The 21,550-nt window shown below is 33.8% G+C and overlaps 1 protein-coding gene across 1 annotated transcript in view; it reads left to right on the forward strand.

The window, feature by feature from the left end:
- TMEM161B (transmembrane protein 161B) overlaps nucleotides 1-21,550 on the forward strand; it is a 75,255-nt gene that overhangs the window by 4,697 nt on the left and 49,008 nt on the right. Inside the window, exon 2 of the mRNA XM_045847900.1 lies at nucleotides 18,216-18,319. Coding sequence (XP_045703856.1) covers nucleotides 18,216-18,319 — 104 coding nt within the window. The remainder of the gene's footprint in view (nucleotides 1-18,215; nucleotides 18,320-21,550) is intronic.

A 21,550-nucleotide genomic window follows, 5' to 3' on the forward strand; every position in this document is an offset into this window, starting at 1 on the left:
GAATAAGAATTCAGGTAAAAGCTCATTACTCATTGCTAGGAAGTAAGGATCAAACAATAGGTAACAAGGAAGTCTGAGGGCCTATTTTGAGTCAGAGTCAAAGAGCTATAAAACTTTAAAGAACAAAATTACTTCTTCCTTGGACCCTTATCATTCAACTGAGAGCATTCTAAACAAAGCAGGTTTCACAGGATCTTAATATATTCTTTCTTAGGCCTGATCACCCAGGGAACCCACCCTTTTCAGCACAGAGCCGTACCACCCTGTCATTGGTTCAGGCTTAAGGGAAGTAAGGCAGCCAAGGGATAAGGAGATTTTCTCCCAGACGATGAGGACTCAGGCTATGTCAAAGCTGAGGAGCTAGGGTCCATCACCCCCTTTTGCTGTAGCCCCCAAAGTCCTTTCTTGGGGGCCTCCCATGTGATCATGCCTGTCTTAGATCGTTCCCCCCTTGGGGAATCTTATCTGTCATTGGCTAACCGACCAAGCTTTGGGGTTCAGTTGTGATTGAAGCAGCAGAAGCAGCACTCCTGCCAGGGAGATAAGCTTTTGTCTCCTTGCTGGTTTCTGGTCCAAGGCCACTCCCTCAGCCTTAGCCTTGGCAGGGGGTTACATCTTCTGATACCAGGCAGGGCAGTTCCCAACAACTAAGATGTGTTTTATGGCCCAAAATGTGGTCTGTCTGGAAGGGTGGATCCTAGTCACATTTCATTAGTTAATCACATAGTGGCTGAGATTCAGGTTTCTTTTCAGTTCTCTAACTTTTCCACTGACTTCTCTCATTTACTACTTCTTTCTGAAAGAGGCTTAGTTCAAGTAATGGTAGAGGCTATTCTCTTGATTAGTTTTTGGTTGATTGAGGTCAATTTGTAAGACCAGTTTTAGTCCACATATTAAATAATTTGTGTGTATGTTTTAATTTGCTTTGGGATAAAGCTTAAAGCAAATTGATTTTAGAAAAATCAGAACATATTCTAAAGTGTTCCTTTTCAAAGAGAGAATTTATTTATTTTTTACTGTCGTGCCATGGTTTTGCCATGTTACAAAATTAAGAATGAACACAACTTGGCCAAAGGAACTTTGAAAAATTAAACTTGTCTGTAAATACCCAGTCCTGGTGAAATGAACATTCTCTTAGTTTTGATTGAAATGACTGTACCTTTTATTTCACCAAACATTTAAAAATCATGGTTTTATCTCAAAAGTATTTGTCAGTCATTCATTATATAAGTGCTATCTATGTCAAGTATTATTTTTGACAACAGGGATATAACTTTCTAAAACAAACAGTTCTTTTATGGGACTTATGTTTTATTGGGACAGTCAGTTTATATGCCTGGTATCTGACTATATTTATGAGCTGCATACTAAAAATTTATTGTAGTAATTCTTTTGCTAAAGTTATATATTGTTTTTTTCTAAACCGTGAACAGGGTTTTTAAACTTTTTAAAAAATAAAGTCTATAGTAGTAGGTGATATTATATTTTATTGAAATAATTGCATTTTTGTGCAACATAATCTTAGTTTTTTAAATTATTGCAGTTCATGAGAGAATACAGCTAATATCCTGATGTTACGTTCATCTCTTTTACTTACATAAAACAGACTTAGTAATTCTGTTGTTAAAATAGATTCAATATATTTCATGTTTTGGCTGTAAACTAAAGCTTTAGAAAAACCTGAAACAATTTCAGCTTCTGATACTTTGATATTGAGACTCAGGATCTTAATGTCTGATTATAATGTTTTGTTTTTTAAAAATCTTGAGACCTATAGACAGAGTCAACAGTGTGGTGATGGCTAGAGGGAAGAGAGGCAGGGAATGGAGTGGAGAAGGTGGGCACAGTGCAGGAAAATAGGGTCACCTGTAATAGTGTCAACAATTAAATAATGAAAAAATCTTTAGATCTTATGAAATCTAATCTGCTTATATGAGCATTATCTTTAAAAGTGACAAGGAAAAGTACAACAAATATGTGGCTTGAGCTAGATAGTACAATAAATACAAGGCTTGAATAAATAGTCTGCTTGACCTAGAACTAGATGACCTTGGTAGTTTGACCCAAAGCTCCGAGGTTTTTAATATGTGAATTTGTGAATGTTACTGATGTACATTTAGTTGAATATACATTGAGGGGACAAAGGAAGGAATATTTGATTTGTATAAAATTTAAGAAGAGTTTCATAAAGGATTGATTGAACTATGCCTTTAATGGTAAGTAGAGAAGTATGTCAGATGGTGGTTAAGAAGTAGAATTTTACTTTTTTTCTCAATAACAATAGTAGCTACATTTACTTAGTGGTTAATAGTTATCTACTCTACTTACATTAACTCATTTAAATCTTTATGAAGTAGTTATATCTCAGGGATTCTCTTAACCTTTTATTCTTTTAAAAAAATTTTTTTTATTTTCCAATTGGAAAATTATATATATAATGAAAATTATATATAGTAGAAAAATATTATAGTTGACTGATAATATTAATTAGTCTCAAGATATACAACATAGTGATTAGCCATTTATATAACTTACAAAATGATCACCTTGTTAGGTCTAGTGCCCATTTGACACCATACGTAGTTATTACAGTGTTGGCTATATTCCCTAGGCTTTATTTTATATCCCTGTGACTGTTTTTGTAACTGGCAATTTGTACATCTTAATTCCTTCCCTTCTTTCACCCATTCCCCTAAACTTACCCCCCCCCACACACACACAAAATCTGACAGCTATCAAAATGTTCTCTGTGTCTGTGAATTTGTTTCTGTTTGTTTGTTCATTTTTGTTTTGTTTTGTTTTAGATTCTACATATAAGTGAAACTATATATAGTATGTCTCTTTCCTTTGACTTATTTCACTTAGCGTAATACTCTCTAAATCTGTTCATGTTGGTGCAAATGGCAAGATTTCATTCTCTTTTTTATGGCTGAGTAATATTTCATTTTACATGTGTACTATATACCGCTGTCCAATCATCTACTGATGGACACTTAGGTTGCCTCCGTGTCTTGGCTATTGTAAATAATTCTGTAATGAAAATAGGGGTACCTGTGTCTTTTCAAATTAGTGTTTTGGGTTTCTTTGGATCAATACCCACAAGTCGCATTTCTATTTTACAGATGTATTGTAAAAATGGAGGCACATCTAAGATTAGAGTAACTTGATCCAAGCCATACAGCTCAGAATTTGGCTTTAACCCATGTCATTTGGACACTACTGTTGTGCCAGTCTTATTGTTTATCTTTGCTAAGTTTCAACTTATGAAAAGATTGAATTAAAAAATATTTTCCTGTAGAAATAATATAGTTAGTGGTTATTATATTTCTAGAAAATCTTTCCCAATCCAGTTAATACCTAATATTACATCTCAGATAGTGTTAGAGAAATTACTACTATCATACATAATACTATTTATTGAACTTTCTATCTCACATGCTAAACATTCTGTAAGTCACAATAAGGATTCCTTCAGATTTCTTTTACCTTATTTTATTTATCATAAAGCTCCTTAATGGAAAAAATAGATGCTGTAGGTGATAATGATTGGTCCTTGCAGTAGGTCTTGGAAGTAGAGAAGTTTGGATTGTGAAGAAGGGATGAGATGGAAATGCTAAGGGTCATTGAAGAGAGAAAGGGAGACTTCTCCACCAGTGTAAAATGACTTGTTGAAAAAGGAACTTCAACAAGTTGTTCAATTTCATGTTACAAATATATGATTATATAGACTGTCATCAGTTAATGTCATAAAAGCTATGGCTGTTCCTCTTTTTTTTAATAGTTTCCTATTTTTAACTTTGTGATAAGTAGTAGAAGCCTTTTGAAGCAATCTGAATTGCTTATTTTTTATGTCATTATCTATGTCTGCCCTTTACACATTGCTTAGCTGAATTTTGTTATCTTTAACCTGTTGATTGCCAGTGTTTGTCCAAATGTAATGATCCACATAGGAAAATCAGTGCCATGGTTTCCTTCTTTCTTTTCCTTAAAGAAGTTGTACGGGAGGATTCTGCTCACGAAAACTTCATGTACTTGAATGTTTATTGAGTATTTTTATCATTTAAGATGACTTTGGCCATTTTTATGATGAGTATAAATGATTGATTAAAAATGGTTCCAGTGTTTTATGATTCATGAAGATACATATTCAAGTACAAGTTTCATGACTAGAATTGTTAGTTTCTGGATACAGTCCTACTCAAAAGAGAAGCCATAATGTTTTTTCCTTAAAAGTTTTTGCATTTATTACTGGTTAAATTCATTTGTAGAATTTTACTTCTTTTTAAATTTATGCTTCTACCTCCCCCTTCCTTTGCTTGTGAGATTAATTAACATTAGGACAATGAAGCCTCACTATTATCATTTATCACTAGACAGCTTAGTTCTTTGGGTAGAGCAGATGTTCAAATTTAATATACCAATCCTTTCCTAATCCAATGTTTAAAACAAAAAAGAAGCTAAACAAGAATCTGGATAACTGGAATTAGAATTAATTGCCAACAAAATATGTTGTCTGATCTGGAGGGACAGCTAAGAAAAGCTTTGGTAACATTCATTGTAAGTCATAACTTCAACTGAGAAGTAGTCCTTTAAGACAAACTTTTCCAATTTGATTTCAACTATCATTTTTCTAGATTTTTACTAGAGAACTTCTCAGTCATTCATATCAAAAGTATTTATGGTCATCATAGTTCTTTCTCTTTGTTTTTAATGTATTGGTTTTAGAGAGAGAAGAAGAGAGAGACACATCTAGTTGTTGTTCCACTTCTGTTTTCATTGGTTGATTCTTTTATGTGCCCTGACTAGGGATTGAACCCACAACCTTGGCATATCAAGACGATGCTCTTACCAACTGAACTACCTGGCCAGGGCCATAGTTGTTTCTCTTGATAGTCACGAAAATTTTTCAGATCATAAAGATAATGAACCATTTAATAGGAGAGAATTTACAGTGTATCTGAGATAAATTAAAATAAAACAAAAACTGTAGAACTACTGCCATTGACAAATCTGAGGGAAAGTCCCACAAACCACTAAGTTGAGAGTGCTGGTCAGTAGGCTAGGTATACTCCTTTAACTTTGAGCTCTGATTCCCTTTCAGGTCTCCTATAAATGTAGGCTCATTTAATCATTATGAGGAAGGGATAATTAACTATTCATTCCTATCAGGAATAACTACATATTATAGGCTTTGATGGTAGTTTAGAAATAGTAAATATGTGAAAACTAACAATCTACTGTGTATTTAATTAAAATATTGCAATCATTAATATTAAGATCTTTTAAGATCTGGCAATCATTTGCCGACTCTTGTCATTTTATAGATAAGGAATGACTCCCAGAAAGGACTTGTCTAATTGCTGTGTAGCTAGTAACAGAACCACTATGACCCTAGTGTGTTTAATTATTCAACATATTCACATATCATAATGAATGCATCTTTCTAGTAGTTAACATTAGAGGTGCACATTACATTTTTTGGCTTTTGTATAAAGGCTTAAAATTTAGAGTTAAGCTAAAATTTTTAGTTAAAATTTGTTTAATGAAGCTTTATTAGTGCACTTAACAAAGTTATAAATTTCAGCTTGTTTAAAAGAAAGTGTTTTAATGCAAATACCTATTGCATTAAATTGAGAGGATTCTCTTGTAAAAATAGGTATACCACTTCTGAGATAATATAGAAAGCACAATAGATTGTCTTTTGGTCTTGAAGTGAATAATTTTCTTTTTTATGCTAAAGTTTATTGCTTGGTACATAGTAGGAACCTGAATGTAGTGAAGAACAGTGGTCAATTTATGCTTTATCCTTTAATTTCATGTAAAAGGTAAATGTTCACCTTGTATTGAAAACTGCTGTGCTAGACACTTTCCTGGTAGTGAGCATGCGGCTGGAGAAATTAAATGAATACAGTTTTAGTGGAGCAAGACCCTGAAATTAGTGGTCACAGTTGAGTATGATAAAGGCTGTTTTGGAGTTATGAATATGTTTTTTAGCAAGGAAGGTTTTATAAAGGAGGTGAAGGTTGAGGAATGAGTAAGAATTGATCTGAACAAGGTGATTTATAAATGTCAAGTATAAATTCATTAGTTTTGACTAATATCTTGAATATAGATCTGTAGGGAGATTTTCTATAATGTCAGCAAATACAGGTAAGGAAGAATGGCAGAATTTAGGGATCCCTTCTTCCATTGAACTTTCGTTGTTACTATTAGCACTGTAATGAAACATTTATTTATGTTTTGGCTAGAGATGAAGTTGTTTGTTAACATCTTTAAAAATACTGTATTCATCAACATTTTAATGACTGTATAGTATTACTTGATATGAGATATTGCATAATTCATTCAACCTACTTTATTTGGAAAGTTGTCTTTTAAAATAAACAGCTATTAATTTTAACACCTATGTTAAAGTGGTTTATGGATTATATTTAACTAGAATGTCTTTTTTTTTTTTCTTATGAAAAAGTGTGTATCTTTGCCCTCTATTTTTTAACAGGTCTGCTTTGTCTTATCAATTTATATTGATGAAAATGTCTGAAGTTTATTTCTAAATTTAATCAAACTCTGAAAAACAGCTTTATCTCATCATATTCAGCAGAAGCTTGGAGCTGCTCTTTTTGAATAGTTATGTCAAATACATGCATTCCACTGTACTGTAGGTCTAATTACAGTTACAAAGATACTTAGAATGTACCTAGGCATTTTATTGAGGGTTTATTATTTTTTACCTTAAAGTACATTACATTTCTTACTATTGAGTTGGAAAGTAGCAAAATATCTGCTTATATTTATTACTTTAAAGAAATTAAAAATGTATTTTATGCTATGAAACATTGATGCTGGCAAACCAACCTAATTGTATAAACAATTAAATTTGAAAACCTTTGCATGTACTTGAGTTCAAAATCATAGTTCTTGATAATTGTGTTTTACAGTTCCCTTTCACACATTTACCTTCTTATATATAAAATTCTATTGCAGGGTATCAAACTCATTTTCACCCAGAGCCACATCAGCCTTGCTGTTGCTTTCAAAGAGCTGAAAGTAATTTTAGGACTGTATAAATGTAACTACTCCTTAACAGTTAAGCAAGAGCTGAGTGCTGCCACCAGTTAGAAACAAGGTGCCGGGCAGGATGAAACAAGGTGGAGGACCGGATGCACCCCTGTGAGCCTTGTGTTTGCCACCTGTGCTCTACAGTTTAAATTTGAACTATAGGAAGTTGCCATTTTGTGGATCAGAACAGTTAAATATCTGTGACTTCATATAATTAAATCAGTAAATGCATATGAAATATCAATAGGTGACCTTATTTATATGCTTTAGCTGTTTTCTTACCGAAATCTTTTGTTTATTTAGCAAAGGCCTCCTTTGCTTATTTTCAGGCCTGCTTATGGTGTCTGTAAGAGCTGGAGTTATGTTTTATGTTATAAAACCAGATAAAGACCAGGATAGCCCCTATAATCAACCCTGGGATTTTAGAGGTGGTCAGTGGGCAGGAGTTTTCTTGCCTGTTTATGATTGCTTTATGCTGTTTTGTATTGTATGGAAGAATCTCTCCTGGATTGAATCTAGACAGCTCTCAATCATATTAAAGAACCTGTTGGGTGTAATCATTTTTAGATACCCAGCTTAGGTCTGTCAGTCATCCACATGTATAAGTTCATTAGACCTATCTTTTCCAGTTTCTAGACCTCCTCTGAGTCACATTGTCAAGATTCTGACTTTGGTGTGGTTAATATTCGAGGTGTCTCACACTTTGACTGCTAAAGTTCTAAAATTTCAGACATCTCTATATCTATTTGTGCTTCTGTTTAGTAGGACAGGGTCTCATAAAGTTGTGCTTTCAACTTATACCTTTGGTTTCACCTATTTCTGATTCTTAAGTGATTAAATTCCCGCAGTAAACTTCTGTCTAGAATATTCAGCACCCCCAAATGGTTACTTCCATTTTGTCTTAAGCATGTTACTTTCATTGCCTTAAACATTTCCCCCCTCTACCAAAAAAAATATGTTTTTAGTGTAAACCATTCTAGCAACATCAGATTTTCCTCTTATTGCTTAGTTTCTTCAAGGAATTATACCCATTATTTCCATCATATCTTTACATAATCACCTAAGTTTTATCCTTTCCTCTGATACTTTCCTTGTAGAGATAGTTACTGATTACTAATCTTCTGCATAGTTTATTTTTTCTGTCTAAAATTTTTTATTCTTTTTATTTTGATTTTGTTTTTGAATCTGTTTTAGTGCAGGCTACATATTTCAGTTGATTTCTAAGTTATTTTTTTGCCTCCAGTTACTTTTACCCCTCCACTTAATTTTTCTATCATGGTGGCAGAGTTATCCTTCCAAAATATAACTTGATTTGGTTATTTCCAGGCTTAAGATGGTGGACTTATTTTTAAGCACCTGCAGAAAGGTCCATTGTGTGGAATCCAACCAAAGTCTAGCCACGTAGAACCGCTCGTTATTTTGGATCATGCCATTTACTCTCTTTGTACAGATAAGTGTATCTGTTTAAACTTATCTTCCTTTTCTTTCTGACAGAGGGATGCTTCTTCAACCTTGTAAGCCTAGTTCAGATGTCACCTCTGTGAACCAGTATTTCCCAGCTCGTCTATGTAGATTTAATTACTCCCTTTCTTGGAGTGCCCCTCTAATAGTGGCACTGACCTCTCCCATATCACTTATCATATAGTATTTGTAGGTGTCAGTGGTTAACACTTTAAAAATCTGATAAAATCATTGCATGATGGAAGAAATAAATTGTCCTCTCATTTTTAACTTAGATATGGATTGGTTCTCATGCCTAAGGTAAACAAATTGTAGCCCTAGCAGTGGTATTTACTTAGTATAGTTTTTAGATAGGTTTTTATCTAAAGAAAGTATATCATTTGGAAAGTAGTTTTGCCAGTTAAAAGTCTACAAAAAGTTTAAATAGCAAGAATTGAACATATTTATCTGGAACTCTTTAGGGGTGGGAATATTTTACACTCTAGAGCAGCAATAAAAATGTGATATCTGACTTATTTAGTCAGGGGCACTGACCTTTTTTCCCCTAGATGGTCAAGTAGAAAAGATGACAATAGCTTCTACAGCAAAAACCATCTGGTGTGAATGAATCAAAATTATACTTATTTTTTTGGCAGGTAGGCAAAAAATATATTTTGGGGCATGCCACAAAATTTTAGTAATTACTTTATGTGTGCCATGAGATGAAAAAGGTTGAAAATTGCTGTGCTAGAGGGATATTCTGTATATTTCTTCAGACTTAAGCATTGCCTGAATGAAATGCCTGTCCATGCTGCCTTTTGCTTTAAATCCCTACTCACCCCATAGCCTACTACTAATTTGACTTCCGATGTATCATTAAGACAATAATTGAATGGAACACTTAGCAAATTTGAACGTTGATCCACTTGGTAGTTTATGTTTTACTGTACCTTAATAAAACTCTTACCTGATTATTGCCATTCTGACTCATGTAGATTGATTATACCACCAGCAAAGCATGTTTTCTGTGTGTTCGGGAAAGTTGAGGATGCAGCCCTGGTCCTGTCTTTGGGAGGCCCATCTGAGGCCTGCTAGTTCATTTCCTTGAGTTTCCCTCAGTCTACCACTGTTCTCAGTCGCTCTAGGATTCTTCTACCAATCACCCAAACTAAAACATCCTGAAATAAATTTGGAGGCATTTCTCAGTTTCATTCTACAGTTATTTTCCTTCATGTTCAGTCACACTCAAAAATTTGATTGTTGGGGTTTTTTTTTTTTTGTTGGTTTTTTGTGTGTGGTTTTTTTTTGGTGTACTTTTATCTTTGGTCTTTCCTTCCTAGTTTCAACCACTTCTATCTTAGTCATAGGTTTTCTCTTTAGTTGATCAATATATTGCTCTAAGTTTTCTTTTTTTTTTTTTTAAAGATTTTATTTATTTATTTTTAGAGAGGGAAGGGGGGGAGAGAGAGAGAGAGAGAGAGAGAGAGAGAGAGAGAGAGAGAGAGAGAGAGAGAGAGAGAGAGAGACATCAATGTGCGGTTGCTGGGGGTTATGGCCTGCAACCTAGGAATGTACCCTGGCTGGGAATCGAACCTGGGACACTTTAGTTCCCAGCCCGCGCTCAATCCACTGAGCTATGCCAGCCAGGTTGCTCTAAGTTTTCTTATGTGCTACTTGGCATTATTTCATCCTCCTACCCTTACCTGTTTAAAAGTCTTCAAGGTGATCTTTTTAAACACATCAGCTAAATGCATCCTCTTGGTTTCAAAGACTCAGCAACCTAAAATTCTCATCTTATTTCTTGTAACTCTGTCCTATACTAAAGTGTGTTTTGGTTGAGCTAGGCTTTTTGCTGTCCCATGGTTACTATATATTCATATTTGTCATTTAGCCTGGAATTCCTTTCCTTTTACTCTTCCATCTGTGTGATTTCATTTTCCACCTTATGTCTCATCTACTCTATGAAAGTTTCATACCCAAATTTTTGAATTTCTGTAACTCATTGTTAATGTGAAATTGGGTTGCAGTATTGTCTTAATATATGTATTTGTTATTACCTAATATGATCATCTTAGATCATCTTAGATGATCATATTAGTTTTGTTAAAACAGATTCTTTTTTTTTTTATTAATCATTGTTCATATACAGTTTTCTCCTTTTTACTCCCAATCCAGTTCCCCCTCCCACCCGCCCCCCTTCCCTCCCATTACCACCCTCCCCTTAGTCTATGACCATGTGTTAAAACAGATTCTTTTGTAGTAATGCCATTCATTCATTCTTAGCGAATAGAAAGTGCCCTACTATGTGCCTTGACCTTTTAAATCCATTGTGCTAAGTATTTGGGATATAACAGTAATTTTTTTTTTAAAGATTTTATTTATTTATTTTTAGAGAGGGAAGGGAGGGGGAGAGAGAGAGAGAGAGAAACATCAATGTGCGGTTGCTGGGGACTGTGGCCTGCAACCCAGGAATGTACCCTGGCTGGGAATCGAACCTGGGATACTTTGGTTCCCAGCCCGCGCTCAATCCATGGATATAACAGTCATTGAAACTCGAAAATTCTTTGCCAAGTTCCTGATAACAGCTAGCAAGATACTGAATGCATGTTAATCAGACAGCATGTATTTGTTAAATAATATTTTGCTTTCACCATTTATAGATATAATTTCTATAGTGACATAATTTGAATTTATAATGATTTTTAACGTTGCTTGACCGAGGCCCTGATTCATTTGTCACGTAATATATAGCGATTTATAGTTCTTATCACCAGAGCAAGAGAGTCTGCACCCTGCTTCCTGGAGTACTGTTCCTACCTTTAGTACAGGTCTTCCTCTCATATCTGGGTAATTGCCTTAGTTCTGGTGGGCTGTTCCTCATCCATTCTTTACACAGTATACAGGGAGATTTTTCTTGAATACTGAGATGGTCATATTACATTTTATGGGTTTCCTGTTGCCTTCAGGTTAAATTATAAACTCATTGGTTTTGCCATTCAATATCTCATCCAAACCTACTATCATCTCATTTGAAGCAGGTGTCATTGAGGGTTCCCCAGACTTAGTCCACTGGGTCTAGATTCATGCTTTACCTTCCAAAATGACCTTTCACAATTTTTTGCCTTTAATAATTTCTCTTTGTTCTTTTTGCTATTTTCTCATAGAATTCTCTGCCTATCCTCTCATCACTTTGTATTGTAATGGTCCATTTACTCTTTTAGTGGACTGGATGCTCATTGATGGTAGAGACTGCTGTTTCTCTCTATTGCATGCAAGTGGTCTAATGCTCAGCACATATAGTATGTTGCTTAGTAAATGTTCATCAAATGCACTGAATCAATTTAGTGGGAAAAGCACTAGGTTGGAAATTAGAGGTCTGGGTTCTGGATAAGTCTGAACTGGGTAGTTCTGAGATCTTGGTTGTTTGGATTCTGATTTTTTTTTTTTTGTATATAGTTTAGAGATAGTTTCCTTAAATATCAAAGTCTGAATTCTATATTTAATGTGAGTCTAGGTTGAAATAACAAAATTTAGACCTTTAAGTTATTTGAGCAGTTCTGAGAAGTCTGTCTCAACATGTCTGGCTATCACTAAAACAAAGCAAAATGTCAAGTCCACTGAAGACACAATATTCAAACTTTGAATTTTAAAATTGCAGCCCATTTGTATTTAAGTTTGGGAATTTTGTTTTTAATATTGACAAGCAAGATAAAATATTGCCATTTGATATATTTTATTTCTTGGAGAATTGTTTAATTTTCCTTGGTAATAATTTTTTAAACTACCTAGAAATGATTACTGACAAAAATGGAAATGATCATTCTAGAGACTAAGGACAAATGACATTTTTTTTGCTCTTCATGGCCGCAGGTTAACAGATATGGGAGAGGTTGAAATCTAAGTTCCCCCAGTATTTCACACTTCTTGGGTACTTACGAGCTGTTTCATAAATGACTTTCCCCAATTCCAGTTATGAAGGAGTCAGAACCTGGGGGCAGTTAATCCAAACAGAAGGTATCTTCTTTGGTCAAGTTATTTTTTTAAAGCACTAATAAACTGTTAAGGCTACTCAAATCACTGACCCATTTGGTTGTGTATTTAACACTTCAACCATGATAGACTTCGTAGCTTCACTGTATCTCTGTCTAGTTTAACAGTTGTCTGTTGTGAGATTTATGTTTGCTTATGGTTAAATTTATTTAAGCAATTTGGTTTTAATTAAAAATGATGAAAAATATTTACAAAACTTGACTTTTAACTTAAACATTTTAAAAATTCCACTTTTGTATAAATTTATATGTAGATGCTAAATTGGGCAGTGAAGTCATTAAAATGGTTTGTTTTTAAATTTCCAATAGTTGTGTCTCTTAGTTAATGAATTTTATACTTTATATTTTATTGTTACATTTTATACAATGTTAATCTCTGGCATGTACACTGTAATCATCAATTGCATAATAATGTCTCAAAAGTTGATTTAAATTTCATATTAATGTATTAAATTGATAATACATATTTCTGTAAAATGATTGCCACTTTAAAAATATATTTCAAAGATTCTTTCCTAAATCTGTATGAAAAAGAATAACCTTGGTGAAATATTTTACACATAATTTAAATACTACCTCTCAAAAGTTAGGTAGATTCCTGTATTAGGATAAAGGTGACATATTTTCTTTGAGTAGCACCTATATAGGTAGTCTTCCAACAGAAGATACATTCTAGGAAAAATTTATTAGCTTCTGTTAGAAATTTGGGGAAGATTTCTATTGTATATGTAGCACAGTTCATGGATGAAGTATTGAGAAAGTATTACAACTTTATTTAAAACCATGGACATGGCATAGGAAAGGAATGGAGTGAAGTTATACTTTTCGATTGAACGTTTTTAGTCAAACATCAACTACAACACTGATAATATGCCAGTCATATTATGGTGTTAGCCTTTCTCAGCATTGGTCTCTTTAATTCTTTCTTTGCCCCCATATTTGATCACCCTTTGAATTTTGCAACAATATCTTTATAACTCTTCTCTTTTGGGTACCAGAGATACCGCTGTAATTTAAAGCTTTATCATTTCTGGTCTGGATTATTGCATAAACATAGTTGATATTCCTAATTCTAGTCAATCCAGTTTGTAAGTTTTTATTTGTTTTGCCTTCCTATAGTTTAAATGTTCAATAGTGGGTCTATCAGCACCATCTCATTATGTTTGTGATTTGGGTTAAGGAGAGGGGAAGTTCAGCAAGATGCCTCTTCGTTAGTTCATCATATTCTGTCATATCAGTCTTCCAGATTAGTCTTTCTAAACTGCCATTTAATACCTGTAACATTTATTAGATGAGACTATGATATGGTTTTTGCTGTGAAGGAGTTTACACACTAATAAACTTTTATATATGTTGTGAGATACTGTACTAGATGACCTTAAAGATGCTGTGATACTGTCACTTCTTTCAAGGCCTAGACTGAGGTTCACTTTGTCCACAGAACTTTTTCTAACTAAAAAATATCTTTCACTTTTAAGTCCATAATCTAAAATACACCAACCTTCTGACATACTTGCCAATGTATTTCTTTACCTTGTTTTGCCTGAAAGAGTTCTCTGTAATGGCATTCATTGTATGGAGATTGCAGAACTTCTATCACAAACTACATAGAAAAACATATACTGGGATAAAGACAATCTGTTCAGTAAATGATGTTGGGAAAATTGGACAGATGTGCAGAAAAATGAAATAGACCACCTTCTTACACCATCCACAAGAATAATCTCAAAATGGACTAAAGACTTAAATTTTAGACTCAAAACCATAAAAATTCTAGAAGAAAACATAGGCAGTAAAATCTCAAACATTTTTTGTAGCAATATTTTTTTCTGATCTATCACTTCAGATAGGGAAACAAAAGAAAAAATAAATAAATGGAATTATATCAAACTAAAAAGTTTTTGCACAGCAAAAGAAACCACTAACAAAATGAAAAGGGAACCCACTGAATGGGAGAACATATCTACCAATGATATATTTGATAAGGGGTTAATATCTAAAATTTATAAAGAACTTATAAAACTCAACACCAAAGAGACAATCCAATTATAAAAAAATGTCCAAAGGACCTGAACAGACATCTCCAAACAGGACATACAGATGGCCAATACACATGTGAAAAGACACTCAACATCACTAGTCATCAGAGAAACGCAAATTAAAACCACAATGGGATATTACTTCCCACCAGTCAGAATGGCTATCATCAATATATCAAGGAACAATGAAAGAAAATGGAACCCTTGTGCACTATTGGTGGGAATGAACATTGGTACAGCCACTGGGGAAAGCAGTATGGAGTTACCTCAGAAAATTAACAATGGATCTACATTATGAGCTAGCAGTTCCACTTCTGGGAATATATCTGAAGAAATCTGAAACACTAATTCAAAAGAATATAATATATGCACCCCTACGTACATTGCAGTGTTAACAATAGCCAAGATTTGGAAGCAGCACAAGTGTCCATCAGAAAATGAATGGTTAAAAACACAGTGGTACATTCACTCAGTGAAATACTATCCTGCCATAAAAAAGATGGAAATCTTACCCTTTGCAACAACAGCTTGGATGGACCTGGAGAGCATTATGCTAAGTGAAATAAGACAGAGAAAGACAAGGACCATATGATTTCACTTTTGTGGAATCTAATAAAGTAACTAACAAAATGGAAACAGACTCATTGATATAGAACAGACTGACAGCTATCCCCGGGGGGCGATAGTGGTGCAGGGTGAAAAAGGTGAAGAGGTGAAGCAAAAAGCAAAACAAAACAAAACAAAACAAAAGAACTCACAGACATGGACAACAGCATGGTGATTACCAGAGGAGAAGGGGAGAAGGTGGTTGTAGAAGAAGGTTTAGAGGGGATATATGGTGTGGAAGGAGACTTGACCTGGGGTGATGAACATAATACAATATATAGTTGATGTATTATGGAATTGTACACCTGAAACCTGTATAATTTTATTAGCCAATACCATCCCAGTAAGTTCAATAAAAATGAATAGCTCACTATAGTATTAAAAATATGTAAATGAATGTTATCTTCTCAGCATAAAATAGTGGGATAGTAAATTCGAATGATAGAAAATGTGAAAGAAGAAAGTATGAAAATGTAACCTTTGATGTTAGGTGAATATAAAAGTGGTCTAAGCTGTAACCCAATTGGTAAAACTTAAGGCATTAAAGTATTTACAGTAAAACCATAGTTGAGTTAGGTTTCAAAGACATTTTATAAACAGCCTGTTTCAGAGCCATTTATAATTTTTCTCGTTAGTTTTTGTTTTTGCTTTTGACAACTCTCTGTACATATTTGTTCCTTTTTAATTAGGCATTTGGTCTTTTGCTAATTAGTTTATGAGAACTCTGTAATATCTAATAAGTAAAATATCCATTTGTGATGTGAGTTACAAATGCTTTTTCCCAGTTGGTCTTTGACATTGTTTATATTGTTTCTCTGTAGAAAAAAATTTTTTTTAATTAATAGAGTTTATTTTTTAGAGCAGTTTTAGGTTTACAGCAAAATGAATAGGAAAATAGAGGGAGTTCTTATATGTGTATCCCTGTCCTTACATGTGCAAAGCCTTCCCCAGGGTGGATATCCTCCACCACAGTAGTAGTACATTTGTTATAATGATAACTGGTCAAACAGTTTGTTACAATCAATGCAGTTTGATTTTTTTCAACTTATTTGTCTCATAGACTGATATTTTTTAAAGACTTTTATTCTTCCTGTCTAGTGTAGCTCAGTGGATTGAGCGCAGGCCTGAGAACCAAAGAGTGGCTGGTCCACTTCCCAGTCAGTGCACATGCCTGGGTTGTAGGCTTGGTCCCCAGTGGAGGACATGCAAGAAACAACCACACATTGATGTTTCTGTCTCTCTTGTTCTCTTTCCCTTACCCTCTCTCTAAAAACAAATAACATCTTTAGAAAAAAAAGACTTTTATTCTTTATATTAAAAACAAATGTTTTTCTATAAAAATAGTGATAACCATAGCAATAACAACAAATAATACTAACCCATTGACTTCTTACTCTGTGCCAGGCACAGTTCCTAACCATACTTGATAAGGTAGTTGAATTTTAAGCTTCATTTTGTAGAAGAGGAAATGGAAGTACAAAATGTTTAAATTTTTGAACTTCCATTTGAACTACCCAGACTAGGTAATTCAGTTGGTTGGAGAGTCATCCCTACAGGCCAGGGTTGTGGGTTCAATCCCCATCCAGGGCACTTACAAGAATCAAAATGTTTAAATTACCTGTTCAAAGTCACAACTAGTGGATGGTGGATTCTATACCAGGTAGTTTGGGTTCAGAATTTATGCTCTTAAATCAATATGCTATACTACTTCCTTTCAAACATTTTATATTTTTTATGTACTTGTTTTGTAAATTAGGTTTGAGGTTGGAATTCAGCCTTATTTTTGGACTGCTGGGATAGAGGAGCCACCAGAGGAGTATAAAGAATTGATCAATGGCGGGGAGTAAAGCAGTGGTTGTGGTAGACCTTGTGGAAAACTGCTGAGATGTAAAATAAGGAAATATAATTTGGCAAGAAGAAGTGATTTTGATGGTAGTTGTTTCAGTAGAATAGGCTGAAGCAGAAGTCAAATCAGAACTGTGTGGGGGTATGAGAAAATAGAAATAAGAATAAGTGTTGAAAAGTGACTCAATATGAGGAGGGCTGTAGAGTAAGGGAAAATTAGTGTGTGTGTGTGTGTGTGTGTGTGTTTTGTTTTGTTTTTAGAAAAATAGATTTAGAGGTGTTGCAGTGCTGATAGGAAGGATTTAAATGCATAAGAGATTAAGTATGATGTAGGAAGGAAACTCTTCAGTGGTTAGTTAGAACGGGCTCTGAAGCACAGAAGTAGGGATTTGCTTTGTGTAAAACTGCTCTATTTCTAGAGGGTGTGGGAAGAGACTAGTGTTGTATATACATACAAGTGATTGTGAGCTTGGTGGAAGCTAAGAGTTCATATTTTGATGGTGTGTCTTTTCTCTGTGAAATGGCTGTCCTCTGCTGAGGGGAGGATTACAAGTTTGAGGGAGGTTGGAGGTGTGAAGAAAGGAGACTGTTTGAATTTTAGCTATCATGGGGAACAGAAGATGGATTGATGAGGACATTACTAAGTGTATTTTGGACATTGTTGAAAGTCCACCCACTGGAAGGTTGGTGATGGCAACGTGAATTAAATTTTTTAGAAAGTGATTTTTCAGGCCAGTTCTGCCATATCACACCCTAATTAATACTCTCCTTAATCATTCACTACCACCTCATATTGCTTTTAACGCTTGCCAAGCTAGTATTTTATGTGTGTTGAACAGAGTAAATTTGGAGAAGGATAAAAAGTCACTAATTTTCACTTCATTTTGATACTCTTATCTAATGGATAACATTTCTTAGGAATAGATTTTTGAATGTGTGTGCTAGTTCATTTAACTTTTATTCACATGGATGTGACTCTTGGGTAACTTGTAGAGGATTATAAGATGAGATTGCATATTTTAAGTTTAAACATAAGTGGTCCTGAATGCCTAAATGGCAATAATAGTTTAATAATAACTCCTTTTTTGTAAAATTTCATTTTCAAAATATATGGAAAGCTTCTAACAGTGTCCTCAAATCTAAATTCATTTATTGTTAAACTTGTTTTTTTATGCAGGGTGTAATAGGTATACAGCTGGTCGTTACCATGGTGATGGCCAGTGTCATGCAGAAGATTATACCTCACTATTCTCTTGCTCGATGGCTACTCTGTAATGGCAGGTAAGTCAAGTATAGGGTGATTGTGACTGGCATTTACAAATCACTACTTTGTTTACCAGGCTGATCAACTTCCTAGATAGTTAAGTGCTAATGAATATTTTCAAAAAATATGACAGGGGAAAATTTAACTTTCTTATTGCAGTGTTGTGGTTTATCTGTTTAACACAAAGATAATCGAGTCGTGGTTAAAAGTTCAGTCCCCCCTCCCCTTCCTTGTCTTCTTTTGTCCATGGCCACTGAAAATAATGCATAACTTTTCTGGTTACTTTTTTAAAAAGTTGGTCAACAAAAGGATGAGACTGTGAATTGCAGTGCTTAGCTATCTTCATAATTGTTGGAAAAAATGACTCACATGACCTAGTTATTATTAAACTATGAATAAAGGGTTCTTTTACTTTACTGCAAATAATTTTAAACTTTATCAAGGAGGGGGTGACGTTACCTCTAAGGATTTTAATTTTTGCCTACTGTACTATAAGTTTACTACTACCCCACTCCTTCACAAAGCAGCTAAGTTTCCTTGCTGAAGTGTGTACAGTAACACAATAAAGTGGAAAAAAAGTAAAGAAGTTAAATATAGGAGATAACGCAAGGCAAAAGCAGGAAAACTGCACACAGGAATACATGCCAAAACCCTGTGTAATTGTGAAAGGTAAGTTATAGACTTGATACCCTGACTATGGTTTTATTCCAGTTACTCATCTCCAATAAATAACCAAATTCTGTTACTGATTTCTATGTCTTTTGTTTAGACCTTTTGAAATTAAAAATCAAGGGATAGCTCTTACATTTCTAATGATTTCATATACTGCAAGATAAATAATAGCCTTTATTTTAGGGCCCTGCTGGCCACAAAGCTTAAATTTCCTCCATAGAATTTATTTGTAGTTTTAATTATTTATATTCTTTGTCTATATTCTTATACTTTTTCCATGTCATTGTTTAACTACAGAAAACTATTCAGACTGCTTAAAATTTTTTGAACACTGATATATGTGTGGAAAGTGTGAGAGAACAGGTATTTGAAAATATATATTTTATTAGCAAAATAAATGACTAAGCTGCAAGCACCTATCAGCTATTTATAAGTAAAAAAATACAATCATCTATAACTAGTTTTTAACTGTGTAGGGTTATACCCTGTATAATCTTGTTTACTGATTTTGTTTAGGAAAACCCTTTTCTATACAGATCATGAAAGAGTAAACATCATCAGCTCAGCAAATTATTATTACTTCTAAGTAGATGGAATCTGAATTAATAAACTAGATAAAATACATTAAGGTAGCTTATTTTCTACTGAGAATTGCACGATTCTAGGTTCTGTTGATGAGGAGTCTCTAGTGAGACTTCTAGATCTCTTTTGGCTGCAAAAGTTTTTGCAGTGCTGTCCCATTTAAGTCTTTAGGTAATTTCCATGTTTTTACACAACTTGATTTTTTCACTTACTTCTATAAAACATTCACAGGTAAAAACTAAAATATTATAAATCTGATTCTTTTCTCTTTGTTAATATTAGAATTATGTTATTTTCAAAATTTTCACATTTTGACAAGTATGTGTCATAACTACACATATACCCCTAATTTGAGAGGGAGTTCGACCTTTAAAAATGATCATGAACTTGATTTTTTGAAGATATTCTTGATTTGCTTTTGCAAACAGATCAAACTTAGTGTTTAATTAATGCTCTGTTGAATTCCAAATCAGATTCTAAGTGTACCCATCAGAATTTTCTAGTAGTAGTTACTTTTCTGCTGTAGTTACATTTCCCCCTGATTTGTTTTGTGTTTTTAATATCATCCACCTTTCTTTGCTGTTAATCCTAAAATTTTTAGGTCAAGAAGCCAAATTGCTAAATGTTGTTTCCTAACTCCATGGAATAAGATAATTGATTTTACCCTTTTGGGATAATTATTGTTTTACAAACCTTTTGTGATATATGAAACTTTTAATATTGAGAAAATCTAAAATCCCTTATTAATTGCTTATGTATACACTTACTGATTAGAAATAACAGTTTGCATTTTAAACCATATCATGCTACTGAGTTGAAGAAAGGAAGATCTCATTCTTTATCATCTATAAAATGCTTGAAGGAATTTAAGATGAGGGGGTTATGAGGAATTTTTAAATTATGAATAGTGTAGGATGGCTTGGGAGTGACTATATTGAACAGAACTATTTAGTAGAACTGTTTAAGTGAATACATGTGCATTACTCTGTGTGTGTATTAACCACATAGATTAATCATACAACAGAAGAAACTTCTATTTTGGCTTCTGTATTATTTTAATATTTATTCTAATAGTATAATATCTTCAAATTGTAAATAAATATTTGTATTTTTCTTTAACATGGCTTTTCTTTTTGTATTCTGTAATTTAATTTTTGTCCATATCTCATCGACCTCTTTTTCTTTTGGAATGGAGGGTTTGAAGTGGCATCTGGTTCTTTATTTTATTGATTTAATGAGTACCTGCCCTTTTCCTAACAAAGTAAATCCCTTGAAGGAATAAGCAAATTTTGTTTATAAATTAGCAGCCTGGTGATTTTTAGTATGAAAAAATTAATTAGTTTTCTGGTTCTTGATAAATAACATATTACTGTTACTGTTGTAGATCTGTAGTTTTTAAAAAAGACTGCGTAGTCTTCAGTCTGGTTTAATTCCATTGATATTACCTATACAATGTTATAAAACTTTATCCTGATAAAATATTTATTCCTACTGTTTCATTTGGATCTGTACACTCTGAGTTAAGTAGGAATGGAGATGTATTTGGAGTATGTTATGACCTCAGAAATCTCAGTGTGTGGATTGAATAAAAGTTTCTCATTCACTTTTCTCAGATAGGAGTAAGGGTCAAATGGGGGAATCAGAGAGTGGTTGGACAGCTCTCCAGGTAGACCCTTCACAAAATGGCATTTTAAGGATTCAGCTATACTTCAAGTGGTGACCTAGGGATTATAAACTGTCTTATGGACCACCCTTTCTTTTGCTATCTTCAAGTCCTCTGTTAGATGCTGAGCCAGTTGGCACATAAAGAGAGGTAGGGGGCTGTGGATCTTTCTGGAGATTCTAGGAGCCAAGCTTAGAAGAAGATGTATTATTTCTGCCCACATTACATAGGTTTATAGGGCCCTGTTACTAGTTTAGGCCAAAGTTCAAGGGAGGCTGGGAAATACAGTTTTCATTTTTACCTAGAAAGCAGGATTGATAGTGTCTAGGCC

This window comes from Phyllostomus hastatus, unplaced genomic scaffold (genome assembly GCF_019186645.2).
Source record: "Phyllostomus hastatus isolate PE091 unplaced genomic scaffold, TTU_PhHast_1.1 phas_contig_58, whole genome shotgun sequence".
Classification (NCBI taxonomy): domain Eukaryota; kingdom Metazoa; phylum Chordata; class Mammalia; order Chiroptera; family Phyllostomidae; genus Phyllostomus; species Phyllostomus hastatus.